The sequence below is a fragment of the Haliotis asinina genome, chromosome 3, assembly GCF_037392515.1.
Source record: "Haliotis asinina isolate JCU_RB_2024 chromosome 3, JCU_Hal_asi_v2, whole genome shotgun sequence".
In the NCBI taxonomy this organism is placed as follows: Eukaryota; Metazoa; Mollusca; class Gastropoda; order Lepetellida; family Haliotidae; genus Haliotis; species Haliotis asinina.
This window is the reverse complement of record NC_090282.1, coordinates 41,547,116-41,566,899: the sequence shown is the minus strand read 5'-3', so window position 1 is coordinate 41,566,899 and position 19,784 is coordinate 41,547,116. Positions and strand designations below refer to the sequence as shown.

At 38.4% G+C, this 19,784-nt stretch overlaps 2 protein-coding genes and 1 long non-coding RNA gene across 4 annotated transcripts in view; 2 read left to right on the top strand and 1 right to left on the bottom strand.

Moving 5' to 3' along the window:
• Positions 1 to 19,784, bottom strand: part of LOC137278034 (uncharacterized) — a 173,767-nt gene that overhangs the window by 36,924 nt on the left and 117,059 nt on the right. The window lies entirely within an intron of this gene.
• LOC137278031 (HCLS1-binding protein 3-like) lies at positions 3 to 9,516 on the top strand. Its single transcript, XM_067810070.1, has 7 exons — positions 3 to 154; positions 867 to 1,029; positions 1,789 to 1,996; positions 3,690 to 3,801; positions 4,081 to 4,169; positions 4,753 to 4,900; positions 6,236 to 9,516. The coding sequence occupies exons 1-7, from the start codon at positions 129 to 131 to the stop codon at positions 6,534 to 6,536; spliced, it is 1,047 nt and encodes a 348-aa protein (XP_067666171.1). The 5' UTR covers positions 3 to 128; the 3' UTR covers positions 6,537 to 9,516.
• Positions 19,283 to 19,784, top strand: part of LOC137278022 (ras-related protein Rab-32-like) — a 31,054-nt gene continuing 30,552 nt past the window's right edge. Inside the window, exon 1 of one of the 2 annotated variants that reach the window (XM_067810058.1) lies at positions 19,283 to 19,351. In XM_067810058.1, coding sequence (XP_067666159.1) covers positions 19,349 to 19,351 — 3 coding nt within the window. In that variant the 5' untranslated portion in view covers positions 19,283 to 19,348. The remainder of the gene's footprint in view (positions 19,352 to 19,784) is intronic. The other variant, XM_067810056.1, reaches the window with a different exon arrangement.

The following is a 19,784-nucleotide window of genomic DNA, read 5'->3' as shown; positions in this document are numbered from 1 at the left end:
ATGACGTTCAAAATGGCGGTAGCCCTGAAATGTGGGCGTGTTAGCATGAGCATATAATAAACGTACAAAATAAAGCCTAGAAGCGGGTGTAGCCATTTGGAGGTTCCAAGACAAGATAGGATCCAATCATGCCGACTGCAACAGTCACTGTCAGGTAGCAAATTTGCGGTGCTGACTTCTGCTGACCGTTATGATCAATTCGGAACTAGGTGGCCTCACAATTAATGTCAGACACGCTGTAGTTAGCAAGTGTATTTATTAAAACTTAATGATTTGAAGACTCAAGTAAGGCTTGGAGGGTTTTTGTGTTGATATTACCAAAAGCACATGTTACGATAACATGATAATGACAAATGTCTTCTCGTAGATACATATTCCTTGTTCAGATGTATCTTAAATCTTGTGCTTTTTTGTTTGTTCCGTTTGTTTTTGTTGTTGCAGTAAAAATCCAATCCAAATGAAAATTAATAGCAAAGACACCATAAGTTGTATAATGAAAGTTGTGACTTGTGATGGATCTCAAAAAGTATTTATGTTTAGCCTGAGGGAGAGAATGTTACAATACGCCATTATCATCTTCATCTTTTCCTCATAATCAAGATGTCAACGTGCATTTTTTCTGTCAAAGTGTCATTGTGTGTGTAATATCTTTCTGCCATTCTCAGTATAACTGATCTGTCATTATGTCTGTTGTGATGAAGGTATCAGCATAATGACTTGTCAGGTGTGTGATTAACCCATCATCATAATCATCATTAATAGCGTAAACTTTCACTGACTTTCTGTCTATTTTCCTCATCAAGACTTGCTTTGTTTCTACCATAAAAGTATGTTTGATTATGCTATGAATCAATTTTATGTTGTAGGGAGGTGAAGAACAAAGACACGGGGATTGATCTAACTGTGCCTACATTCAAGCATGTCTCTGGTTTATTGTCATCAACATATATTTATCAAGTTGTTGCAGTTTCCAATCTTCCTTTCTTCAAATCCCCCAAGCACAAGGAATCAGACACTGTGCAGTTTATGGTAGGTAACTGTGTGGACACAGATGAATTGGAGAGGGAAGAAACTTCTTATTTTTAAAACAGGATTGACAAAATATGAATGTAATCACCCATGTGAAGTTTAAATTTGGAAAAGGGTGTAATGTAATATGGGTTATGTGTCATGTTATATATCCGACCAGATTATGTATGGGACATACTGACTCTAAGGATGCTTGAATTTTCTTTAAGAATAATTCACATGAATTTATGTAGAATTTCAGACTAAGTGCAAATTAATTGTGAAAAGTCAATAATTTATTTTAGACGTGGGAATCATTGTTAAAGGTTTAATTTCTCAAATTAGGAGATATTTCCACTTCGCAGTATTGAAAAAATAAGTGCTGAAGTATTTTTTGGAAACAATCATTTGGTCCTGTCTGTTGAAAACAAGTCACCTCTATGAAGCTGTATCATTGGTTATTGTTAGCTGTAACCATCACAACATGAATTGGAAATTTGTGATTAATATTTATGCATTTACACCCAAGATTTAGTCACCTGAAAATGGACACATTACAGTTTTCAGTGGAATGACCAATAAACTGCTACCCAATGGCTAGTTTGAAAACGAGATAGAAAGACTGTTGGAATGTTTTGTAAGTGTGTACCTGGTAGATATTGTCATGTTTTACCATTTCAAAGTTAGTGTAAAATATGTACTTATAATTAATTTGTAATATATTAAATCCCCAAGATTTAATTTTGAAAAAACGTGTATGCAGATTATTTATACTTTTAGGTTGAAAGAAAGTTTACTGACTTTGAGGACTTGTTCAACAAACTGAATGAGAAGTTTTCTGGCACCGTGTTCCCTCCTCTGCCCAAGAAGGTTCTCCTCATGAACGATGTCACTGCTCGAAGTCGCCGTGCGGATCTGGAGCATTTCCTCAAATTCCTTGCAACAGTTCCAAAAGTTGCCACGTCCTCAGTTGTACTGGAGTTCCTAGGTAACTATTTAACCACAAATACAGGCTTTCATGTAAAATTAAATTGTTATTTAGTTCACAATATCTTCTGAATTTTGTTGTAAACATATTTTTGATTTTGCATAAATAACATAAACATACTTTGCAGAATTTAAACAACAAAGAAAAACCTATGTTATAATTAACATGATAACTAGATAACAGAGTTGTCACTGAAATATTAGAAGGAATTGCAATTATGAATAATTTTTAAAAGATATTGGCAACAGAAATGAAACCTATCTTTTATATTTTTGGTAAACTCTGTCACTTTTTAATCAATACATCAAACATGACATACCATTGCAAGAAATTATGATGAAAACCTATTTATGTATGTATAAAATATATGTTATGTCAGGTATATACTTAGGTCTCATCTGATAACCATGAATGTCATCTGGCAAACATGGAAGACAAGTGTGACCAAATAAAATCATAGCTTCACAATGACTTTTACAGTGTCCCCAAAACATGACCTGAACTGAAACTGTTCAAATTGGAACTGTTTCATACCTTCGCTTGAGGATACAATTTGTAATGAACTGTTTGAGAGGCATTCTAGAAGTAGCTTTATGCCGCACTCTGCAGTTTTCCAGCTATGTGGCAGCAATCTGTAAATGATTGAGTCTGGACCAGACAATGCAGTGATCAACAGCATCATCTGTGCAACTGGGAAGCGATGGCATGTGTCAACCAAGTCAGCGAGCTTGACCACCCGATTCCCATTAGTTGCCTCTAACGACAAGGATAGTTGCCTTTTTATGGCAAGCAGCGGTTGCTGAATGCCTATTCTACCATGGCTATGTGAAATGCATAAATTTGATAGGTCAATCAATAAAAATAGACACTATCAATTTCGATCCTACGTGTTCAGTTTCAAATGAAATTTAGAGACTATCAATTCTGCATAACTTTCATCTAATTTCCCAACACAGTATGTTTATCTCCTAGTTCTATCCCAGACCTTCACAGGTCTTTAGAAGTTGTGAGCAACTGTAGTTTGATGGACCACTTTTTTATTGTACAATAGCGATATTTTGGTATAGATACATACATGCATAAGGTAGTGAATGCGTGAAAGTGGTATAAGTATCCAACTATTGTCCAATAAAGAAGTTGATCATCCATAATGACTTCACATTCCTACAATTTTTAATGTTGTCATGATAATTACAACCTGTAATAGTAATATGTGTGTGTTAGTTACCTGTGATTTGGATAAGTTTATATCTTACCTGTGATTCAGATAAGTTTATTTGTTACAAGGGGGTGTTGGGGTAGCCTTATGGTTAAAGTGTTTGCTCGTCATGCAGAAATGTCTGGGTTTGATTCCTCTCATTTCTGGTGTCCCAAACCTTGATACTGCTGGAACATTGCTAAAAGCAATGTAATATACAACTCGCTCATTCACTCACTCTCTGTTACCTTAGATTTGGATGGGTTTATGTGTTACCTGTGATTTGAATAGGTTTATGTTTTACCTGTGATTTGAATAGGTTTATGTGTTACCTGTGATTTGAATAGGTTTATGCATTTGAATAGGTTTATGTTTTACCTGTGATTTGAATAGGTTTATGCATTGCCTGTGATTTGGATAGGTTTATGTGTTACCTGTGACTTGGATAGGTTTAGATTTCAAGTAGGTTCAGGTGGTGTGTATGACTGATTTCAGGTGTGGGTGCGATGAAAGCAGGGACTTTTAGGAAAGGAGGTATCAGCGATGGTGGTGCTGAAGACAGCAGTGAGAAGACAGAAACTAAGGATGACAACGTAGGGGATGAAGGGTATCGTTCTCTCTCTCTCTCTCTTTCTTTCTCTTTCTCTCTTTTCATTTGCTTCTCACTGCAAGGATTCCGGTTCTCTTCACCAAATGGCTCCCACATATGAGGCATATTTCAGGCTCATTTTCGGATTGATGGAATATTTCCAAGAGCAGCATAAAACCAAAATTACTCACAACCTCCATACTTCAGATATGATGTACAACCTCATAATGAGTCATACTTGTAATTGTTTTGAAGTTTGATGCCATATGTTCACAATTTTGTTTATTTGGTTTTAAGGGCAGAAGCAAGTCTGTTTGACAATGAAGATAAGCAAGAGGGAGCTGAGCTATTTGCCGATCTGGAAACAGCTGATGGAGGAGAAGAAGGTGGGTCATACACTTACTCAGTAGTCGGATCAAGCCAGCATGGTCTGGCTGCAGTGACCAAGCTTGAGGTACAAGTAAATTCTTTGAGTTTGCCGTAACAACATCCACTGGATTGTCTGGTCCAGATGCTGTTGTGTACAAGCTGCCATCATATGGCTGGAATATTGATTACTGGGTGTAAGTCAACACACCAAAATTATTTACAAAGACACAGTTATGACACAGTTATGAGTTGTTATTGTGCACTTAATTGAATGTATTTGTATCAGGGGGGTCACTGGACTCTCATTTTATCATTTTACGATTTGAGTCAGTTTGTCCATTATATTAGTCCATTTCGATTGGTTTGGATTTTAATTGACAGAGTTGTCTCCCATGGACATTTCAAAATCTGGTCAATCATTACTGTTCTTCCCTTTATCATGACAAACGTCTATATGCAGTACCATGTAGGGTGTTATTGCCATTTTAATTTTTCATTGCTGATGTGGTAACTATTTTTGTAGTGAGACCCCCAAAACTGAGACATGTAGTTACGTGTAACAAGTAACTCAGCATCCATTCTGGGATTGTGGTGTTGTAGCCTCCACTCTGCTGTTTGAAGCACAAGACTTTGGTGGAGGGATATCAGAAGAAGATGCCTCACTGTTCCTCCCTGACGCTGTTGTTGATAAACCGGTCTCTGTCACTGCACCCACCAGCACAGATGAAACAGATCCCTCACTATTTCAGTAAGCAGCTCAATAGCAGTAAAGTCTTACCGCACATTACCTTAGATAAGCCAACCCCATAACTTGACCCTGAAAAACAGTGTCAATAGCATATGTTTCATACATAGGATGCCTCCCACTACAAGACTGTGCGTGCGTGCGTCCGTGCCTGCAAGGTTTGTTGTTACCATCTCTCCAGCAGTTATTTGACACTGAAATAGTGTATCATTGACACAATTCTCTTCCCACAGAAGTTACTCCTGTCATGTCTTCCAACATAACCTCTTTTCTAATCTGGTCACATGTCCCCATTCTCGTAAAATCCCCTAGCAGCCAAAAATCGCAACTTGAATCTCCCTTCTTTCTATCCAATCTGATCATGTGTTACATCGACTTAGATCCAATATGGCAGCTGCCATGGAGTTAGTTAACCAATATGCGAAGGATAGATTTGGTATTTTATGTTAAATTGAAAATCAGAAACCCATAATAGAAAGTGGGGCCACAAATAAATCCACCACAACAGATGACTTATGCTAATGTATATTTTGTACGTAGTTGGCAAATCTCGTGTCATACATATTTTGACCTGTGAAGGTATCGGGGTAGAATAGGCCTTCAGCAAGCCATACTTGCCATAAAAAGCGACTATGCTTGTTGTAAGGGGCGACTAACAGGATCGGGTGTTATTTATTCTGTTACAAGTAGCTCAAATATATTTGACCATGGCCATGTGCTTGGTGTCGGCTCTGACGGTTGCTCCATAACAAGTGATATACTTGGCACATTTATTTATTTGTCATAGCATACTGTTAAATAGTTAATACAGTATCTATGTTGTCAATAGATGTTTATGATGTCCATATTGTGAAATTTTATTTTTTTCAAATGTTAAATGTGATTTTCATTGAGTGTGTACATGTCCCTAACTGGGAGTCATTCTCATTCTCTGTAAAGGCACACACCCTTCATCATTCTCCAATCAATAAATTTAAATTGTTGGTTGTTGTTGACCATCTTTTGAGTAGTGTCCATCAACTGAATCCTCTCATATCTGGATCATGGTTTCACACATTACGCATGGGTAGAGGTTCTAGTTTTCCGAAGCATATGGAATTTACCGAGATATTGTGGTTGATCTCTTTTGAAATAGCGTCGCTGATTGCAGAGGTTATATAGGAAGATGTGACTTGTGTAAAGTCTGTAGGAAGAGAGTGGGTTGACACTGAATGAACTGAATGCTGAGACATGCATTGTTTCTTCATGCAGATTATAACGATGTGTTTACTTTCAGAGTGTTCATCTTTTTAAGTGGTAAATGTTAATCAACATTATTCAACACTGTATCCTTTTCAGAATTGATGAGGATCTTGAACAGTTAATGAAAACAGAGATCACCAAGAAGTCAAAGAAGAAACAAGATGAGACAACAGGAGAAGCTGACAATGTTAAACCCAAACCTGGTCTCAAACCTAAGCCTGGTCTTAAACCGAAACCTGGTCTCAAACCCAAACCAGGTGACAAGCCAAAGACAGACAGCAGGCTTGAATCTGATGAGAAGACTCAAGAGAAATCAGTTTTAAGTAGTGATGATATTTTGTCCTATATTCAACAAAATACAGTGGATGAGGATAAAGACGTGGACCTCTTTTCCTGAGTAATGAAGAATGTATGTGGTGAAAATTCTCCTTAGTCTAAATTTGTTGGCTTAAGACTGTTTAAAATCATAATGAAAATATACCGGGAAAACCTTTTCCAGATTAGATTTATCCAAAGAATCCATAAGGAATAAGGGACCATTCATAATTTATCACCAGGGAGAGCGATGAGGATTTTCAGGGGGGGTCATTCATTTTCTTGAAAAATATAAAAATCCTCATCGCCTCACCAAGTGATAAATTATGAACGGTCCCTAAGATTTTCAGCACTTTTGGGAATGATACCAATTTAAACACTGCAATGCAACTTGTTCTTTCGGGGTTCACAAAAGAAATAAGTTATGTTTTAAGTGAGCTGGAAGATGCAGCAAAATATTAAAAAAAACAGTTAACTAAGCAAACGAACACTCTGTGAATGTCAGTATTTTGAAACACTTTTTGTCAAATAAAGTTTGAACAAATGAAAGCAATAAATAGACTTTAATATGTATATATCTCATTGATCAAGGTTGTATTGGAGCACTCATCTGTTTGTTAATTATTATGCCCTACACACGGCCATATACAAATGGATTGAAGAATATGTAAAGTGCACATTGAGATAATGCATGTTACAAATGTTTGTTACGAATGTTAAAAACATAAATCCAAAAACTGCTGAAGCTGCTGAAACTCTTGTCCTACAAGATCAAACACTTGACTGTTGACCTCTCTGATGAATTGTTTTTATTGTCTCATTGGAAATTTTGGAAAATTTATAGATTTGTTAGGCTGTATAAAAAAAAAATTAAATGTTTCCTGGGCACATTTTTTTCAAAAGTGATGAGGGTTGTGTTTCTAGTTTTGGATGGAAAAAAAAGTGATGCGAGAGGAATACATTTTTTTTTTTTTTTCTCATAAATACAGCTTGGGAAGTTTAGCATGTGTTAATGAGTTGTAGGTTCAGTCACATTCATTCTTACAGACACTCATTTTTATAGTGGACAAATGGATGATTGGGAACAGCCAAGTAAAAATTATTTTTTTAAATGACATTAAAAATTTGTCACGCGCAAAAATAAAAGTGATGTGCCGGTGCCTGAGAAACATTTCATTTTTTATTTAGCCTTCTAAGATGCTTCAGTGTCAGATCAAAGACATTGACTGTACTTTATCAGATGATGATGTGCACTTTTGTCACAATACGTTGGCATCACTGTGCCATTCTAGCCTGTCCCCTCGTAATGGAATGCTTTTGTATTACGTCACAATGTACCTGATGTTACAATGCATGACAGTTGCCATCGCCTTATAGGGTTTCCTATAGTAAACTACTCTGTTACATCCTGTTTCTTGGTGTGCATTGCTTTACTCAGCTATCATCACTGGAGGAAACATTACATTCCTGTTTTCTGACTGATAAAATGTCTCATTTCGACTCGCAATTTAACGGTGACATGGTAACATTCTGAACGTTTACATTCCCACAGTGCAATCTTGGAATTCGCATGACTAGTCAAATTCATCTGGTTCTACTGATCTAAACTTACGTTGGTAGTGGAAATGCGACGTTCATATTACTCCATATGGTTTATGTTAATCACAGATGCCATTAAAATAATTTAGAGAAGATATTAAACCCTAATGTAAACAGTCATCAAATTGTTTATCATTTATTTTTCTGGTAACATTTATCTTGACGTCGGTGTCAATAGAACAGCACGTCAGTAGGTCCTGTTTGAGGATTCTTAATCTAGGTCACTGATACCATTTGTTTTCTGTCTTAAATCATTATTATCATTAAAAAGTATTATATATGGCATCTTAGAAAAGAAATACAGTTTGCTCTACCTCAGTGTGTTTTGTAATAAAGTATATTTTGCTGTACCCTCCTCATGCTTTAATTACTTAGTTCAGGTCAAAACTATACTTTATTACAAAGCACACTGGGGTAGACCGAACTTTATTTTCTAATTAAATTCTGTGTTTCTGTAGTTTGAAAATGTTTTCGTTTTGTTGCAGTCAAGGCGATCTTTCAGATGATTTGTTTCTTTTCCTATCAGCAATGAACAAGAAAAACAAGTATATTGGTCTTTCCTATTTTATTACGTTAATGAAAATATACTTTTCCATTTTCACTCCTTTCATTTGAATTTGGTATATGATGTTGAGAGTTTCTGCCAAGACATATCTTGTCACAACAGAATATTTTCTGAATAGATCACAATCATGGATGTGTATAATTTAGCAAACAAATTAACCAGGTGTTTCATTGTCTATAAAGCACGATGTATAAAACTGCTAATCATCATCGATAATCCAGGGAATGATATCATCATTCTATTGTGATACATGGGACCCATCTGAAATCATAGCTTCCTCTAAGTATGGTTCATATGTCACATCAGTCATATTACCCTGATTTATGCATATAGTATAGTATAGCTTCAAATTCATTTGGGAATGGTTATATGCAGTTGAATGAATTGCTGTTTATAGTTTGGAGTTGTCTAGATCCTTGACGAATGTTTACCAAAAAAAAAAAAAAAGAAATTCCTAATTTATCATTTCATTATAACAAAGAGGAGCACAGAAACTTTCTATATTTTCAACCAGAAACTGTAGTAATTTTAGACTTACCACATGTTCTACACTAGCATGGACTGCATTGAGTATTTGCTTCTGGATCTAGATAACAGACTGTCCAGATTTTGAAGCATCAGCTTTTGTTATCCACCACAAAGCATTTTGCAGGGTTTATTATTTTAGACTGTGTTAGTGCTTCCATCCATGCAATGTTTTTCCAGAGCAGAACTTCAAAAATGTGAAATATTTCTTCACCAAACTTGGCACATACATATACTGCTAGTCTTCAGAGTTCAGAGATCACAGGCAGACAGTCTGGCACCTCTTCCATATACTGTCAGTCTTCTGAGTTAAGAGATCACAGGCAGACAGTTTGGTACCCCTTCCATATACTGCTAGTCTTCAGAGTTCAGAGATCACAGGCAGACAGTTTGGTACCTCTTCCATATACTGCTAGTCTTCAGAGTTCAGAGATCACAGGCAGACAGTTTGGTACCTCTTCCATATACTGTCAGTCTTCTGAGTTCAGAGATCACAGGCAGACAGTTTGGTACCTCTTCCATACACTGTCAGTCTTCTGAGGTCATGGGCAGACAGTCTGGTACCTCTTCCATATACTGCTAGTCTTCAGAGTTCAGAGATCACAGGCAGACAGTTTGGTACCTCTTCCATATACTGTCAGTCTTCTGAGTTCAGAGATCACAGGCAGACAGTTTGGTACCTCTTCCATATACTGTCAGTCTTCAGAGGTCATGGGCAGACAGTCTGGTACCTCTTCCATATACTGTCAGTCTCCTAGGTCATGGGCAGACAGTTTGGTACCTCTTCCATAAACTGTCAGTCTTCTGAGTTCAGATATCACAGGCAGACAGTTTAGTACCCCTTCCATATACTGCTAGTGTTCAGAGTTCAGAGACCACAGGCAGACAGTCTGGTACCTCTTCCATATACTGTCAGTCTTCAGAGGTCATGGGCAGACAGTCTGGTACCCCTTCCATATACTGTCAGTCTTCAGAGTTCAGATATCACAGGCAGACAGTCTGGCACCTGTTCCAGATACTGTCCTGCATCAAAGATCACTAGTAAGTTGCGTCAAGTGTCTTCAAGTGTGTCATTTCCATTAGTGTTGTGCCACCAGGTGTTCTGGTGTACCCCACCATGGTATTGTAGGCATGTTGCCCACAACCTGTGCTGGTTGTTACCTTAGAGATATTTTATTTCTGTTTATATCATAACATGCTTATCAGTGTTGTTGCACATCATACCCAGACAGGAAGTTTACTGAGTGCCATGTCATTATATCTGTGCCAAAACCATTGACATTTTTGCTTTACATGCTTTTGAGAGACAAATGTTAGTGAATAGTAGTTTTGAGTCTTTACATATAAATATGTCTTTGAATAATGTGAGCTTGTTAAATAGAAATAAAGTTAGAAGAGATAAATGCTTTCATCTCTTTTGGCCTACCTGGCTGTAAATTCATGAAGTTGTGGTGTATTTTGTTTGTCATCCATCATTGTCTGTAAACGTCTACCACCAGATTTGGCCAATATTAGACAAGGGGGAAATGTGGCATGTTTATAGCGACCAAAATGTTTCTGAGTACATGCTGGGATTTAAACTCGACCCTGCTGATGCACGCCTGGTCCACATGACCAATGATTTTAACCATGTCAGCTGATGAAGTAAAGGCATCATCTGTGGGTTGTCTCCACGCCCTGCTACACATGCATGTTTTGGCCAACAAAATCTGGAGATTTTCAGTTTAGTCACCATCTTTTGCAAACCTCCAATACACTTTCAGTGTATCAGGGATCACCACAGTGTGCTGCTCTTAGTATCCATGTCACAGAAGGAGAAGATGGATAGTGAGTGAGTGAGAGAGTGAATATGGTTTTAAGCCACTTTTAGCAATATTCCAGCAATATCATGGCATGAGACACTAGAAATGGGCATCAAACATTGTACCCATATGGGGAATCAAACCTGTGCCTTCAGCATGATGAGCAATGCTTTAACCACTTGGCTACCCCACCACCCCAGAAGATGGAGAAGAGGCATTGTGAAAAATTTACATATCAGTATTCAGGTCAAGTTCAGTACATACATGTATAACAAAATTAATAGGAATTCAAAATGTTATTTATGAAAATATATTTGTAGCGTCAAGCCAACTGCCCTAATTTGAATTAGAATGACTTGAGCCATAATATATTCTAAATAGCTTTGGGCAATATTCCAAGCACTCTAATCATTTAATAGCCACGGTAAGTACATGTGGTGACAGCATGTTCTACTGTGTGTTATTGTGTTAACAAAGTGGACAAGCACTTGTCATGGTTGAAAACACATACATCTGTAATTTGTTTCATTTACATAAAGGGTGTGCAGCAGCAGCTGGCCATCATTAAATCACATTCAGTTTTCATTGTTTGTCAATAACATATATATGCTGACATTGCATTTAACAAAGGATTTGTACTTGTGGGAATTTGGCACTTCATGTTCTTTACTCTTGTAGTTTTCTGAAACTGTATGAAACTACATGAGTTTCTCATAGTCATGCATTTAATTTGTTTCTTGAGTAATAATTGTTCAAATCTGCCAGGTGCTTTCTGTAAGTCATCTGTAACAGATTTACCGGTGAAGGTCTGGGTTAGAATGTTGGCCTTCAGTAACCCATGCTTGTCGTAAGAAGCATCTAAAAGGATTGGGTGGTCAGGCTTGATGACTTGGTTGACACATGTCATAGGTTCCAAGTTGCGCAGAGAGATGCTAATGCTGTTGATCACTGGACTGTCTGATCCAGTCTTGATTATTTACAGATCGCGGCCATGTAACTAGAAAATTGCTGGGGGCAGTACATCAGTAAACAGACCACTGTACTAGACATATCCCTCTGTTCCCTCAGTAAACAGACCTGTGCACCAGACATAACCCTCTGTCCCCTCAATAAACAGACCACTGTACTAGACATATCCCGCTGTTCCCTCAGTAAACGGACCACTGTACCAGACATATCCCACTGTTCCCTCAGTAAACAGACCACTGTACCAGATATATCCCTCTGTCCCCACAGTAAACAGACCACTATACCAGACATATCCCCCTGTCCCCTCAGTAAACAGACCTCTGCACAAGACATATCCCACTGTCCCCTCAATAAACAAACTACTGTACCAGACATATCCCGCTGTCCCCTCAGTAAACAGATGACTGTACTCCACATATTCCACTGCCCCGTAGGTCTACAGGCTACACTATGTCATTCATAAAAGACGTATATATAAACAGACTACCCCCATTTGATGTAGTTCAGAAGGATCCAAGGTATGCCATTTTAGTTAATCCATAAAATATACTAGCCACATAAAGAAACTGTTCACACCTAAAATATGAATATAGGCACACAGTGTCTTTATACAATAATACAGGTGTGAACATAGCAAGTATTGGTGACAATCAAACGCTCATGCACGTGCCAGGCGACGTGACGTCATTGATGGTGGCCAATGGACTTACAGTATGTTACTGCAAGTGCAGACCGTGCAGCTGCACACATGGGAAACTCAGAAACTGCTGCCACTGTCGAAAACTTGATCTTTGGTCATTCAAACGTTCACAAATTCACACTAGAAGTCACCTGCACATCCTGCTAAGATCAACATCTGCTCAACGTCATGAATACATCGGAATCCTTCGAGCAGGACTGAGCCAAACACGGGTGGCAGCACATTTTCAATGTCGTTGCAACACGATGTTTGCATTGGTCAATCCAATTCAATTCCTTTATTGAGTAATAAGGCCGTTGGCCCACGTACAGAATAATATACACAAAATGATGCTTAGAGTGATACTTATGTCACAAATCTATTTCGTATGTTTAAGGCTTTCATAAAATTTGAAATGGACATCAAAACAGACTGATTTTTACTTTGGAGATTATAGATCATGATGTCTTCATTTGTGTACAAAGGGATATTGTCAAAGTGTTTAACTCTTACATCATTATACAAAGGACATTTATAAAGGAAGTGAAATTCATCTTCTATATAATCTGAATGACATACATGACAAAAGCGAAATTGACGCGAAACACCATAATATCAACCAAATTCTTTTAGATAGGTAATTCACCTAGTCTAAGCAACATAATCCTGAGCCTTGCTTCTTTTGCTTTTATGTTTACAAGCTAGCTTTCTAAGCAGAAAACAGTTTTAAGTTTAGCGTATAAATGTAATGTTGAATATACAACATCAAGACAACCGCACACAGTGGTCATACCCTTTCTTGATATTGTGACGTCGTCATGTAACCCCTTTTTCCGACTGTGAGCTTCCGACGTCATCGTTGCGGATATTGACATTTTGTTGTGGTCCGATACTTCAGCTTATAATGTGTCTACTTTATGTCGTCTTTGTAGTGTTGTATTCCAATTCCGAATGCATTTTTTTCTGTGTGCACTGTTTCTTCATGTACCCAGTATATATGCATAAATATTAGCGTTTTGTTCGATGATTGTGTGGTGTTTGTGATGGAATATGACAAAGAACAGTTGTGGCAAGCTTTTCCTTTATTGCGTGTTCCTGCATACCCTAAACCGTTGTGACGACACGGATTCTGTCGTGATGTCTCCTGATAATATTTCCCGCCGTGATATTTCTGCAATATTGCCAAAGTGGCGTAAATTAATCCAAACCATACAACCTCCGCCTCCGAATGTCAGGACTTGATGAACGAAATACTGTGCCAAACGTTCATCAATCCTTCGGTACACCCGCTGCCAACACCATAGTTCCTGACGATGCAAAATTTGCTGTCGTCGGAAAACATGACCCATGCCAGTTCTCGCCGTTGCCAGCGTCCAAGTCACGTGACCCACACCAGTCAGTTGGCTCGCTTTTACTGAGTCATGAACGGTATTACGGTAGTGCGACGTGCTCGGATACCATGTGCCGGCATGATGATGTACCTGTAATCTCCAGCAAAGGGACCCGTGAAGGTCCCGGGGTAGAATAGGCCTTCAGCAACCCATGCTTGCCATAAAAGGTGACTGTGCTTGTCGTAAGAGGCGACTAACAGGATCGGGTGGTCAGGCTCGCTGACTTGGTTGACACATGTCATCGGTTCCCAATTGCGCAGATCGATGCTCATGTTTTAGATCACTGGATTGTATGGTCCAGACTCGATTATTTACAGACCGCCGCCATACAGCTGGAATATTGCTGAGTGTGGCGTAAAACTAAACCCGTTCATTTATTCCAGCAAAGGGTTTGTCGACTTATCACGTGTCTCAGTTCCGTCTTTGCCGTTAACGTCGCCGTGATGAAACAGTTCCGAAGATGAAGTACCCGGATATGACGGTCTTTAATAGGCGTGATCTCCCGCTTCTCGGCCTGTCTCTTGTCCAAACTGTTTGACCCAAACGCTGCATTAACCTTCATGGTTACGGTTGTGTGCGCGCATCCTAACTTTCTGGCGACGTCGACGAGCGTTTTCTTCTTATTGGATCAATTCAACGACTCTCTCCACCTCAGTCGCTGTTAAATGTGTGCTTTTTCTTGCTGTGATCGCACAGAAATCGTGATCGTGTAGAGTCACCAGTTATATACAGTTGGGCTGTACATGCAGTATGTACTAGTGGACATAACAACATTTTGGAAAAGTGGGTGTTTTGATCCCAGTTGATCAAATATTCCCGCCTTTTTTGATCGAATACGTTTCGTTTCGAACATGGGATACGCTCAAGTCTCTTTTCATACCAAAAGGAATATTGAATGAAAATATACATGGAAAATGTGCTTGGTGTAGTTTCATTTGGACATTAGTTTATTATTCCGAGACAATGTATTCAAATGTCGCTTTCAGTGACTGTAATGCTTCCGTAACCCATTTCCTGCCGGAAGAGTGAGTGGTGGATCAACACTATGTCTGAGTACTACCTTGTTTCCCCAGCCTGTTGTGTCTGTTCAAACATTTGTGCCTCGAGGTTTGGCCTCTAAAACGTTTTCGGACTATCTGTATACAACACTTTGTCTTCATTATATCTTCTCTTCAATGAGGGTGCATGATTGTGTGCGCTTGTGTCTGAGGGAACGGGGCTCTAAAAATTGTTGAGTTCTAACCATAGGTGGTCCGATTACTGACTTAGAGCAAATATACTTTTTGTGTTCTTTAAATGCATTTCCCCTTAGGTACTGCATATACAAAATATGACATTAACATCACAGATTACAATTCATCTTTAAAGATTTTAAGGATAATTCTCACTAACAGGTTTTGTGGTTCATGTTGAATAACTCAGAGAAACAAACTCCGTATGATGGTTAACAGTTGGCACCCACCTTACCATATTCACGACCTGTGACACCTCTGCATACCCGTCACATGCAGAGCTGACCTTCACTGACAAACGTTGACCTTTCTGACACAACACTCCCGCTGTTACAGGTCACTGGCTACCTCCCTCTGCAAGCAGTCTGCGTTCTGCTGTTTATTTTGTTAATCAGTTACAGATTCTTTCATACAAGTGCATAAAATCGGTGATTTACAACGTCGTTAGGTTGTCTGACAAAACATCCACTTGCAAAGTTTGAGATCGATTGGGTCATTAGATGAAGAGTTATTTACAAAACCCCCGAGTCCACATGCATTTCATGCCAAACAATAGGAACCTGTGCCCATACATGCGTTATGACTCAACCAGTTGTTCTCAACACACTGAAAACACAGTATAGAAAGGTGAAAGGTGTTGTGTAATCGAATTCCATCAGTGGGCGGAAATAAATAGTCTGTGGGGCCTTCTTGTACTTTGTGTGAGTGATTAATGGTCTTTAGAGAATAACGGCGGTTTTAGAATAAAAACTCAGCACGCGGGAGTTATTACGTAAGGCAGAAACCGGTTTCCCTCTAAGATTACAGCAGATGAATACTTGCAGAACACGCATACCCCTAGTTTTGTTACATCAATTTCTGCTGAGTGGAGAAAGAAAACTTACAAAATCTGAGAAAATATTACGCCTAGGCAATCATTTACTTTTATTAACATCCCTTTAAAAACTGAAATCTTTTGAAAACTGGAACGGACTATACTACATTCCGAACGTTATCAAAACGTAATTATACACTGACCTGTTTGTGGAGAGGCGCATTGGTGTGTTGTTTAAAGAGTATCCTCGAGTAAAGGTTTCTTCTTTAAATGTAGCTGCCATTAAAATGAGTGCATACTTTTATTTACCAATTTAGTTTATCTGTTATTTACCAATTTAGTTTATCTGTATCGTTTACTAATCATCTGTTTTGTCCAATAACGTAATATTCCTCCATATTCCCGACACACCAATTCTATACTTAAACGTAACTGGTAAAAACCTTTAAGCTAGATACACTGTCTCTGTTTCCAAAGACAGGTTTTCCTTGAAACCTGACTACAATTGTATTACACATAATCAGTGAGTTTGTGATTACATAGATCAGCAGTCAGTTACGACTTACCTGATGTAGTTAACAGGAAACTTCATTCGTGCGGTAATCCCTACAGGACACTAACAGACTAAAAATGACCCAGGTCTGTTCAAGGGTATAACAGGAAGTTTCAAATATTCAGTACACTGTTCCCTTCACATTTCCTTCTTTGAGAATAATAGTAACATAACTTAATATAGCTCATCACCACAAATGTTCCCCTCGGATTTCACGATTTCAAATCCCAATTTGAGTATATGTGTAAATGAAATAAAAACAACACGACTATACATGCAACCTTGGCGTACTGCACTAATTGGCGCCAGTTTATACATCTCTTTGTCGCACATATAGAGGATAGTAAACGACCTTCCGTGCAATACCATTTTTATTAAACGAGTGAAAGATTTGGCATCAAACGGAAGCGAGTCTAGTATTCTGTTTATTACTCCCAACACAAATTGATAGAAACTTCGGCTACAGCGTGAGGACTCCCAGTTTTCCTCGAGTCAAACAAGGTCCCCTGTCACTGCAACAGCAGCATTAGCATTGTGACGTCACAACTCTGAATCCCCTTATGATGTCATACGTCTAGGGTTATCACACTAGTCATAGAACTGGAGAAACATTAGTGCAATATCAATATTAGTGAATATTGCCGTAAAATATCACACCGCAGTATCTTCCACGGGCGAGTAATAAAACATCAGACTCCATGCCTTGAATGTGACTGATGAGTGAGTGTAAATCCTCACCTATCTGTAACGAGGTGTCAGAATATTATTGAATAACTGTCAAGAGGGCCCGAACGTACCGGTACACTTTAAGTCTGTTTTAGGCTTGACTAGCACATTTCGACAGTAGCGAACAATTATCATAATTACAATCGATCTTGCAATGAAGCTGTGTTACAGGAAAACACTGATTCCATTTAAATTAAAATGGATACTTGACAACATTTGGCCATGTACGGTCATATATGCTGACAAATTGAGAAAATACTATCTCACTCACTACTTTATGCTCTGAATAACTTGAATTAACACTACCGCATTGTAGTAGAATCATGGTGTGTGACAAAAGTGTTTGACGAAAGCCCAGAGTGATGCCGATCTCTGGCGCTAATACCACTTTGGTGATACCAATGGCCACGGATATGCTTGAAACATAATTCAAACCTATCATAACAGCTTCCTTGCGTGCCCAAAGGGCGCAACTCTGCACTGTGAATCGCGTCACATTCCCTGAAATATATTTCAAAACCAGGTCAGAATTTGGTCCTGCACCGGGACTGTGGGGCTAAATCGCCTATCTTTGTTACTGTGCAGATATAAGTTTTCCCCCGTAAATACCACCGAACGGAACGGACTAGACTAACAGCTAGTCTCTGAAATGAACATATGTTGCTGACAAAAACAACGTTCAAAGTGAAAAAAATAATAATATAATGAAATGGAGCCCTGAGACTTTCTTCATTTTCAGAAGATAAGGAAATCTAGACTTGACACATTTTTATAGATTTGCGTGGGCTTTCTCGGATATATGTACTTCAGGGTCTGTACGACCAGGGATACTCAAACAAAGGCGCCCAGCATTTTAATGGCGGGTCAGAACAGATCCGCGATATTTCATATTTTTCACACACCTCAAATACTAACATTCTTTCTTAGATTATGAAACTATCACTATTACTTGCAAATACGTTTCACCTGATAGTATATTCCCCTCATATGAATTATGTATGTGAAAGATATTCATGAAGAAATAACTAGAAACACTCAAACAATGGCGTGTAGCATTTCAATGGCAGATCGGCGAAATGTCATATTTTTCACACACCTCAATTACACTCTAACAATTTTTTAAGTCATAAAACTGTCACTACTACTTGCAAATACCTTTCAACTAAAGGTATGTTTTCCTTCTAAAAATTAAACGAATGTGTGAAAGGAGTTTTTATCAGCACAGTTTAGTCTATCTTCGGGGTGAATCGAGAATAGAAGCCAGTGAGCTATAACGTACCGACTTGAAACTTTATTACAAACCTACTGTCCTAATACTGACACTAATATCAATTATTTGACTTAAACTGAAGTGACAAAATAGTTAACCTATATCTTCTACATGTAGGGTTTCAGATGTTAGAACACTCAGCGAACTTAATCAGCTATTGAAAATAAACCGGGCTCAATCGTAAATACTACTCTGCCACCATATTGTCTACACTGGTTACGTAACGACCAGAGACATGCGTTCAGCGGCTTTTCGAGGAGTTTCTTCTCCCCCTCTATATAGGCTCCCTGGTACGACAGACTATAGGGACGCACGGAAGGCATTATATATTTTCCATCAGGGTATACAGCATAGCTAGTTGAATTGAGAATATATACGGAAGTGTAACTAACTGAATATTGCCCATCTTCCAACAAAGGATCAAATCAGAATAGAGTTTGGATAATTTACAGTTCCCTGGAAATAAACGCACCGACAGAATTGTTCTTCACCAACACGTGATCACAACACGCAAGGTACTCGTGCGCAAATGTAGACAGAACCCAGTTTAGAATTTTACGACATTCTCATTGTTAGTAAACTTAAATATACAACAAATACAGCTACGATATAGATAAAAAGCAATCATATGTTAATATCTTTGTAAAATCTAACATTCATTTACATAAATATATCGTCGTTTTGTTTACGACAAACCATTTGTCTACGGCAATATTTACAGATTACCCCTGTGTCATGTGATAGTCAAAAGGTGTTCGAAAATATCGCAATGGTGAGTGAAATTTCTTGTGCGCGGTGATGTATCTATCAATGTAGGGCTCGGTTCTTATCTATTTCAGTGACTGAATCATTTATTACTCATATAGTACCTCCTTAGTGGGTTGATAAGTTTTAATGGTTAAGTTTACCGTCATGTGACCCAGGCCCTCATCTCGATACGGCAATATCATGTGCATGGCCCCCTGACGCTAACACCCCATGTCAGTAATTCATCGGGTTCACCAAACATTTCTCCAGTATTTTGATTCGATTTAGAATCTTAGTTGTGCTCTTTGTTTGTGACATATAACGCCGAAATAGGTTACTTCACCAGTGTACCGCTTGTGACAAGTTGTGTAAGCTTGGCCCGGATAATTTACGTGAAAGAGCGGTGAGTGCCGTTAGACTCACTTGCCATGTAACTGCTTGTGTGCTACTCGTGTGTA

Excerpts from the sequence above, each read along its gene's own strand:
- LOC137278031 (XM_067810070.1), top strand. The coding sequence starts at position 129 with ATGCCGACTGCAACAGTCACTGTCAG. Across the intron at positions 3,802-4,080 it reads GACAACGTAGGGGATGAAGG|GGCAGAAGCAAGTCTGTTTG; the intron begins GTATCGTTCTCT and ends TTTGGTTTTAAG. Across the intron at positions 4,170-4,752 it reads AGCTGATGGAGGAGAAGAAG|CCTCCACTCTGCTGTTTGAA; the intron begins GTGGGTCATACA and ends GTGGTGTTGTAG.